This window comes from Anopheles marshallii, chromosome X (assembly GCF_943734725.1).
Source record: "Anopheles marshallii chromosome X, idAnoMarsDA_429_01, whole genome shotgun sequence".
Classification (NCBI taxonomy): Eukaryota; Metazoa; Arthropoda; class Insecta; order Diptera; family Culicidae; genus Anopheles; species Anopheles marshallii.
This window is the reverse complement of record NC_071325.1, coordinates 14878074-14888144: the sequence shown is the minus strand read 5'-3', so window position 1 is coordinate 14888144 and position 10071 is coordinate 14878074. Positions and strand designations below refer to the sequence as shown.

The 10071-nt window shown below is 40.7% G+C and overlaps 2 protein-coding genes across 2 annotated transcripts; both read right to left on the bottom strand.

The window, feature by feature from the left end:
• Window positions 1-2760: 2760 nt before the first annotated feature.
• On the bottom strand, window positions 2761-4186 carry LOC128710501 (uncharacterized). The gene is made up of 3 exons (XM_053805560.1): window positions 4181-4186; window positions 3852-4053; window positions 2761-3617 (listed from the first exon to the last, which is right to left on the bottom strand). Exons 1-3 carry the CDS (start codon window positions 4184-4186, stop codon window positions 2761-2763), a joined length of 1065 nt encoding a protein of 354 aa, XP_053661535.1.
• A 2964-nt stretch (window positions 4187-7150) lies between these two features.
• Window positions 7151-9461, bottom strand: LOC128712175 (phosphatidylinositol-3-phosphatase SAC1). The gene is made up of 6 exons (XM_053807073.1): window positions 9430-9461; window positions 9112-9203; window positions 8589-9038; window positions 7777-8510; window positions 7420-7698; window positions 7151-7336 (listed from the first exon to the last, which is right to left on the bottom strand). Exons 1-6 carry the CDS (start codon window positions 9459-9461, stop codon window positions 7151-7153), a joined length of 1773 nt encoding a protein of 590 aa, XP_053663048.1.
• Between the last annotated feature and the right edge of the window lie 610 nt (window positions 9462-10071).

The window sequence follows — 10071 nt, the reverse complement described above, 5'->3', positions numbered from 1 at the left end:
GTAAAATAATCGCATAGTTGCATGGGAATTATTTTCCCATCCTCATACCCAAGTATTAAGGATTGCAACAATAGGCTAAATAAGTCATTAAATACAGCTTCATAGTGGTGCTACGGTGTTCATTAAATACATTTTATCTCTTTCAACACTGTTTCCGGTGTGTCCTACACTACCTGCAATATAATATTTACCAGTTGCATAATAATGATTTCTTCTCTATATTCTCTTTACAGCTTCGTTCGACGCGCTTCAAGGTTAAAACATCCTGCAAATATAACGTTGGACCATGATCTTGCACATCGCGTCATGACAATGCGGCGGTATTGCTATTGCAGGAGAATTCACTTTCACTTTCGGTGAAGCGACCTCGGGTGGTACACCTGCGGTGACGCTGCGCTTGAAGAGTGGGCGTTTTAGCAGACGCTACGACGCCCTTATACATCAGTAAACAATTTCTACTGTGCGGTATGTGCCGCACACACCCCGGCATTGCTTACATTGCTTGTAATTCAATGTCATTTGATAATATCGCCCATCGTCCATTAGATTGCAGTGCTTTAATCTGTACACGTTTGAAGGCAATCTTTTTCCTCAAGTGTGTTAAGTGTGAACCTGCCGATTTTGCTGTGACCGTGTCTAAGTTGATTGATTAGTTGACTTATAGATGGGTAAATAAAACAGCACGAATCGGCTGGTAAACGAAGGAAGAAGCAAAACCAGTTGGCCGGTTCAGCTTTTCAACACCCCATATCGATAAACAATAGCTTACAGCAAAGACCGTTTCCAGCGCGACGGTGACGTAACCGTACTCTGTCCGCGTCTTCCGGCATCATTCGGTTATCCTTTCCACGGTACCTAAGATGTGACCTTTAGGTATTTAATATTTACGGACGAAAACGTTGAAAGAGATGCCAACATTTATTTTGAATAGTTAAAGACGAACCCTGGCACTACTCATTCCCAAAGTGATTAGACGTGACTGTGCTTTAGTCAGTTGCTGTTAAAAATATTCATTATTATATTCGATTCCGCTTCTTCCATCCATACTTTCTATGTCCGGGGTTCGGTTGAAATTATCGTTAACAATTTTAAACATTCATGAAAATCCTTCTGAGTTGAACGTAATGTTCTGCCTACAGGGTGTTCAATAAGTTCGAATACAAATTTGTATTTTCAATTAAGCGTTACTTTTGCGCCACGCCTATAATTTGTTATGATATTTTGGTCAGTTTTAACTACACATATTTGCATTAAAACGTACATGGTTTTTTCTTTCTGTCAATTTTTGTTCTTTCGGAGGGATCAGCACAATTAATTTAATTTAATTCCACATTCCTTTCCAAAGTTCCCATGCAAGCCGTGTGTGCCGCTTGGTTCTGGTACGGGAACCATGTGAAGCTCGTAATGTAATACGAAATACGGTTTTTTTTCTAAACATATGTTGTAAACGTTTTGTATAAACATAGCTTCCAACAGCAATAGAAATATAAAATATTATCTTTTTTTGTCATTGTATAGTGAATTTGTGTGTGAACTTATTGAACATCCTTCTTCTTCTTCTTTATCGGCAGAACAATCTCAAGAGGTCTAGGCTTGCCATTTATGGCTTTCTGTGAGATTCCATTTACCCACAGATGGACAGTCAGTCTTACGTACGGGGGATTGGTCCGGATGGGTTTTTTAGTCCGGTCCGTTCGTGTGAAGACCGGCACCGCTACCATCATGCCACCCGGCCGCCCAATTGCACGCCCTACATGGCAAATCTCAACGGAAGCTTCGTCCAAAAATGGATTTTTGTAACCTAAAACAAATTCTTCTACTTATTGGTCACTTCTCGATAGTAGGTAGGTAACAACCTACTGCTAGGCCATTTCCGCCATTTCTGATTTACTAGACTGCTTTATGCACGTTGCCGGATAGCCAGTCCTTCCTACGGAAGAACGATCCGGATGGATTTTTGTCTCGGTTCAGTTGTGGGAGAACCGGCGCTGCTACCAAATGTAACACCAGGACGCCCCAGCCAATGATAGGTTATGAAAAACCAATCAATTAGTATTTGTTAGCGTTCATACAGTGATGGTGATAAAACCCCGTAATGTTGATAGCATAAATGTCAAGAAATATGCAAAGACGTGACGTATTTTACTTACTTTACTAGGACATAACTTTATATGTATCTCTTATTGGTTTGGTTTTATTTTCAAAACAAGAAGTATTCGTATAAGTTACCAGACGCTCCACACGTATAGAGCGTATTCGCTATTCAAAAATGATCATATTTCGCAAGTTATGACACCAACTGAGCGTCCTTTGAAAGAGGTATTACTTATCTCCTTCAGCGTGGCGATCAGCCATCTGTTTTTAGTATGTCATATAGCTGTTCTTTTTTTCAAAAATCAGGCCAGCAGATATTCTACTATCGACTTAGCCGACTCATCGTTCACCTTATGTGTATGACAATAATACAATACTAATGAGGCAATGTTTGATAGTGCTGTTGTAAAGATACAGCTATAAAAAATCACTAGAGCGGCATATGACGGAAGCAGATTAGTGTTACCTCTTTGTGGATGCTCTTTCCTGGTATCAGAACTTGCGAAACGTGACGCTTCTTAGTGTATTTAAATCATAACCATTACATGGTGCTGCGTTACGTTGCTGTAGTAGTTGTCTGCTGTAATGTTTGCCACGTTTAATTGCATGCGAGTCCGTCCGCCATTCATCATTTTTGTATACAATTTCATCCATGCAACATTAAGTTTATTGGCGCACTACTCGACTATAGCTGACCTGAGGATCAATTTCTACCGGCTTCGTTGATTCAAGGTCACCGTTAGATATGGTACCAATATTAAACCGTTTTTCGTCAAACTGCTCGTTTTTTATAAGCTCATTAAGTAATTGCTGAACCTCGGGGAATTGAAGTACATCCAAAGGTGTTGAACCTAACTCACCGGTTTCTGTCGAAGGGCTGACTTGCACCGATCCTCCGGAATTAAGCAACACAACATCGGATAGTGGCTCATCGTTTGATACACCTGCAGTCGCAGCCTCGGTGGTAGGGTTTGTATCCTCAATAACTGTCGTAATCAACTGCTCAGAACTGTCGCTCTGAGTAATTTGAACGGACTGCGGCGGTTCCTCAACTTTTTCATCCATCGTTCTCGGCTCTATGGCTTCAACGCCAACGCGCACGGCTGGGGAATTATCATTGCTGTCTAGGACGGCAGTTTCCACGTTGGGCAGCAGGATCGGTAAGGAGTCCGATTCTACGGGTACGGCACTATTCAATTCGATTAAAGTTGTTTGTGTTGGGAGTTGTACTCCGCTATCAACATTCGGGATAACCGAGGGGATGATTGGTGCAATGCTATCGGTATCATCGATTGGAACGGTTTCCGAGGGTAACTCAATGTATCTACCCTCCGATTTATAGATCTCTATAACATCGGTTTTTGTACCCATTTGGAATCCGAGCGATGGTACGATTTCTACATTTTTCGAAGCACCAGCGTTGAAGCTTGCCGGCTCGAAGACGGGCAGTGCCTGTTTGCTAGACGAATGCGTTACTTGCGATGAATCTGTACTCGGTACTGGTACCGGTGGAGCAGCAGGGATAGCAGCGACAGCAGGGATAGCCGGCACACTAGGTACAGCAGGAACAGCAAGTACAGCTGGTACAGCAGGTGGAGGAGAGACAGCAGGTAGAGCAGATACAGCAGGGACTGCAGAGACAGCAGGGACCACAGGTACAGCAGGAGCTACAGGAACAGCAGGGACAGCAGGTACATCGTAGGCAACAGGGACATCATGAGCTACAGGGGCAACCGGAACAGCAGGAGCCGCAGGGGCAGCGTGCACAGGTGCATAATAGTAGTACGGAACAGGTTGATAGTAATGGCTGTGGCTGTGGGTGTACGGATATGGTGCGGTGTATTGTGGGTGCGCCGGTGCTGCCGGTGGATGATGGACGTACACTTTTTTCTTCTTTTTAAAGAAAAATCCGGTGGTCAGATTCACCACAAGCAGCACTACCAGTAACACTTTCAGAATCTGATGGATGAGACAAGAAAGCAAAACATTTCTGACGTTGAAATAGCCGTTTTATACACTTGCTTGGCTCCACAGTCCACTACACTTCGATTAAATCTGCACTAATTGTTCGCCAAATTCACTATACCTTCATTGCGCACTACAGCACAGCCAGCACATCCGATGTTTCCGACGAACTGAGAGGCGAAATGTATTAGAAATGTCGTTTTATATCCGAAGCTCAAGGTTTCTCTCTTTTATGCTTAATTTATGCTAAACAAGTGTTCGATCCTGTCCTAATCTGCATCCGTTTATTAAATCTTTCCCCTTGTTATGGTTTTTCTTTACGAAGTTTTAGGAACCTGACTTCTTCAGGTGGGGGAAAAGACAACATCAGCGGCGATAGTGCTCATCCATATTAGTGGAGTTGGTAACAGAATGACCCTCGGCCTTATCAACCCGACCAAAACAGCATCAGGGAAATCTTATTTAAAAAAACAGTTTTTGTTGATAACTCTCAGCAGTGATATAGCATTGGAAATCATTAAAAATTCAATGATCATTCTCGAATTTGAATTTTTTTAGTATGTGGAATATTTAGAAAATGTAAATTTGTGCTGCTAAAGGCTTCGGCATCGTTTGCGTTCGAGACCTAAGTCTAATTTAAACTATCTTTCACGCAACAAAGAATTTCTGTACGATTGTGCAAACATAAACCTAAAAGTGCTGGGGATTTATTTATTGTAGCACTCTATTGTAGTCCTAGTGCCTTAAATGACTTTGATCGACCAGAAGCTGATTCCAAGACCTCCTGTTGTTCTTATTTCTTTATCTTTAAAAGGTAAACAATTCATTGAATTGATCTTGATGATTTTTTTTGCTAGTTATACTGGTTGGCATTGGCTAACCTTAACATCATAAGAGTTTTGATATTTTATCCATGAATAAAGCCCAACTATAATGTTAACCTTCATCAATGCTTTGAATCAACTCCTTTGTGACATCCAAACTGGTTTAACTGTAACTACTTTCGTTTCGATTCCAAAATCGTTAATTTACATTTTTATTTTTCTTTCACACTATTACACGAGCTTAATAGACCCACCGAGGGACGATTTTGCTAAAAATGTTGCCACCCATCATCACACATCTGCCCAACCGAAGAGCAGTGTGAGCATCGGTGATGATATCGCGCTTTCGCCGACATAATACATTATCAGCTAAATCCGCATACTTTCACTGTCAGTTGTATGTGTCGCCTGACTGACCAAATAGCACTGGTCCAAACTGACCAAATAGCAGCGATCCTATTTTTAAATAAATCCATACCTCCGGTCATTGCTGGTGTCAGGTTATATCAAACCAACGATTTTCTGCGCTTCATTCATTTTGTATGTTTCCAGTATCAGAAATAGCATAACGACATCTTATCACAACTGGAATAAGAATCTGGCACATTACGGAAATTACCTTATATTGCTATCTTGACTTGAACCGAGCTCCATTTTTCATAGTAGTGCAGCTAAGCGGAAAGCGTTCCTATTCTTTTTCTTTATATCACGTCCTCGGTCTTTAACCTTGACGGTTGAGTAAAGTTGCTCCAAAAACGAATGTGACGGCGTAGCTCATACGAAAAGCGTATCCCCAGAAGAAGATATCACTAATCTACATACGCAATTTGCCATTCTAGCCTGTGATTTACCGCATGTTATGAAACTTCCTGATAATAGATCTACTGCTTTTACCTATTATTATCGCACCACTACCAAACACTGGTGTTAGTGTTGGTAAGTCGGCTATAGACTTATAGCAATCCTGTCGACTGTATTACAATAGCAGATGCTGTCATGATAGTTGATAACATGCAAAAAATGAGATTAGTGTTACCTCGTTCGATGGATGCTCTCTTTGTGTTGCAACACGCGAATTGTGGTCAGTTTTTTTTTTAAAGTGATGGCAAATTATTCTCGCCTCATCGGACACATTCCCTCACACATACATAAATTAAAAAAAAATTGTAATAAATCATGTGAAATATAAACAAAAGTCAATTCGAACGTGTGTTACAGAACATACTCAGCAAAACAAATGAGTCAATACCATTATACGCATGGGAAGATTTTATTATCAATTCCAAATGTACCCTCCTGATTCTACCTATTTTTACGAAGCGTAGATTTTCACTAAAGTTTTAAAAGATTGAGTGAATAAAATAAAATAAAATTTTATTAAACAAGATTGTAACAAAAACAATACAAGTACACTAAACCAATTGAATTCTGTATTCGGCACTAAAATTGATTGTAGTTTACCATAGAAAGATGTTAAATAATATGAATTAACTGTGTCTGTAATATGAATGTTTGAATAACACAATCTTGAAGAAAATTCGATTATTCAACTTATTTATCTATTGATAATTCTCACTATCGCATTTACAAACCAAGGAATGATTAGAACATTTGCGATTGATCTGCTTTTCCGATAACTATTGTGTATTATGATGGTATTATCGAATGTTTATCCTCGATACGCTGCAATTTTTCATTAATTTGTTTGAGAAGAAATTTCTATTATCCTATATATGCAAGGTACGACTACAGGAAGTGTTGTAGTTTTATTATTGAACCTGATGTGCAAAGAAGATAGATGAAGGATTATAACGTCAAGCTCCTAAAGGAACATTAGAGCCGAATGGTGGTCGAAAGGATCAAGCACTCTACCGAACAAAACCATCACCACCGCTAGGTATTATCTTTCTTCATGTTATAATTGTTGATGTGTGGCGATGTGATCTAACATTTGATTGATCATCGGTAGCAAAACGGGTAATTTATCCGCACATCGTGTCTGTTTTTGTATCTATCCCAAAAAGTGTTGCAAATAACAATGAAGCTTAAATGTGTTTTAACATATAAAAACTTCTACCAAGTGCGACTTCAATCCAACATACCGAACATATGCGACAAAAGTACGAAATATTTGGCCGGTCATTCGTTGCTCCCATATCCACTATTCCAGGTTATTCAGGCTGCTTCCGCGTCGTCTTAAACGATCGTGTAGTACTTATTCACGTCATACAGCTCACCCCGGACAGGTAGGGACCCCCGCCGGCTAGTTACTTTTTTGAAAGCAGTTTCGGCCAGTCCACAAAATCGGTACGATGCTTTGCAAAGAATCGTTCCGTTACTAGACATACAATACCCCAACCAAACAATATAACACCTGTTTTGAGGCTATACTCTGTCGGATATAGCAGGATGACGAAGAACACCGCTATCTCGAACAACACCATTGACGCCATCTGTGGGAAGAGAATATTAGGAAAAGTTTATTATTTGTCCATTTCCAAACAATTCGATGCTGCTTCGGTTTAGTCATATTTACCATTCGTTTCCTCATGTCGACGGTAGGATCGGAGGCAGTCAGTGGAGAAGGAAAATCTAAACCTTCACCTTCATTCACTCGATACGACCCTAGGAGCAGCTCGATACTGTCCTGACGATAGCCGTCGTAAAAGTTATTCTTCACATAGCGCGTCAGGGAGTTCAAACCGTCGCGAAGCAATCCTTTAAATGTGCGCTTCCCTGTTCGGGTAAAATCTGTCTTCAACGCACCGGTGCCGGAATATTGCAGCGAAATGAGGTCCGCATTATCTGCCCAAACCTATGCACAATGTTAAATGAGAAATGTTTAAGTGCAATGTGCTGGAAATTATCATTGGACCATTATCATCGCTCATACCGCTTTGAAGATGGCTTCGAACTGGGATGTAGGATCGATGTGTTTCTCGCCTAGTTTAAAAATGCCTATTTTTTCCAACGATTGCTCAAGGCTACGCTTTGCAATTAAGCTCTGTACGACGTTCGTTCGGTCCAAACAGTCAATGCAGTTCGTACGAAACACACCTTTCTGGACGGAGTATACCTGTCCGGCGTTGCTTGTGTGGTAAACGCCAAAGTTGTCCTGCTGACTGGCAATCCGCGACATTAAAAGACTCAAACGATCGTAACGCATCTTTTTGCACTCCTTATGGAAGTCGAACGATACGTAGTTCACCAGTGGGTTGGCGAGTGCTGAGATCGTCGCATCGTACGCCTTCTCTAGCACCTCCTCTGCACCCTTATGATCAATCAGGTTGATTAAACCCTGTGCACCGTACCGTTTACACTGCTCGTCAAAGTGGCGCGAACAGGCTATCAGATGGTCTCGTCCAGTTAGCAATTGCGGTCGAGGTTTGTATTGCAACGTTGGGTTCTGTTGCCAAAAGAGCGGAATGCTGCCTCGTGTTTGCACGAACGACACGCGATCTTGTCCGGTGATCAGGATCTGCTCTGTCTCGACGTAGTTAGCCACTTGACCATCGCCGTTTATACCACGGCAAAACAACCGCGTGCCTGCATATTGTACCGAGCGCCGTGAAATCAGTATCCAGCTGAGCGAATGTCCGTTTATTATCACATCGTTGATGGAAACGACTACAATCATGAACCAGAAAATAAATTATTAAGGATGGATTGTTAGATAAAACCAACACGTGTCCTAGCATTACTCACATCCGTGGATGATGGGAAGAGCATAACGGTGCAGATGGGATAACCGCTCCAGCAGTCCAATGTTCCAAATGAAACGCTTGTCACTCTTCATGTAGAGACCCCCAGATTCACCGCCACCGGCACTGCTGCCAATCCTTTGCATCGTATTAGTAAGATCATAGCCGTACGAAAAATAGAAGAAGGGCGTATCAAGCACCTGGCGCATCATAGCTAGATAAATGGCATTCTGTTCCTTCTGGGCTTCACTCAAATGGGTAAGCGTTTGTGTGAGTGGTATCAGATCGAATCCGGCCATCTGCCAGATTGGCTCGTTATTGATAAGACCGATGAAAACTCGATGCGTTACCACAACCAGATAGAAACCGCTGATCAACCGAACCATTCCCAACACACCACATATTTTCCGTAACTCGTAACCGTGGATCGGTAACTGTTCCTTACTTTCTGAGGCTGTAGGATAAGAAAGTAAAAAAAATTATCAATGTATAGAATCGAAGCAACAAGATCCCAACAAAATACATACTGTGTAACGATACAATTCCATTAGGACGTTCGATGATAACAAATTGCTCCGATTCGGTAGGCTCGATGAAGAACCTATCCGGTGTAATATAACTGCAAACATTGTAAGCAAAAAACACACAATTTTTAGAAACGATAAACAAAAATTCCAACTCCGTCAAACACAGGCTTGTTTCGTCTGCTGACGCAAAATAAAAAGTAACATGGGTATGTTTTCCTCGCAGTCGAAAATGTGCCTATCTTTGCTGCTATGGTTTACTATTACCAACACTTTTATGATCTACACAAAACAGTTCAGATTTATGCTAAATTCACTTACAAATTCATATCATCAAAAACACGTAAATCCATTTTTACCCGATCGTACGACAATGAGGCAAAGAAAATAGCTGACGTTTTACAAGCTGAGATACGCACGATAAATACAATGCAGGTGTGATGAGAGAACAGTCCGACAAATTGAATCATTTACACAAAAAATTGCATGTTGTGGTGCTATTTATCAGAACATCTATCAATATCTGATATATCCAATATTTATTCTTCATCTAGTTAAATTTTTAGTACGATTATTTATATTTTTATCATGATTAGATATCAGCCGGATTGAACTTAATTGGGATGTAAAGGGTTTAATTCTTCAAGCAATTTATGGGCAATATATTATGCTCTTTAGATACACCGCAAATAAATAATGCTTTTGCATACGGAGAAAATCAAACAACTATACGAATTCATTTAACTGTCAAACCAAACGCACATGATGCATCTTCTACGTTTACATGGATGATTGTATACGAACTTTAAAAAATTGCCAAGATGTATTCAGAATAATTGACCACCACTGATTGGAAAACTCAAACAGAAGGGTGCTGCACCTTCCTGTTATCTAACGAAGTGTAGAAAAAACAATAAATCTCTTTTGAGAAATGTCAAACAGCAGGCGAGAGAAAATTTTGTT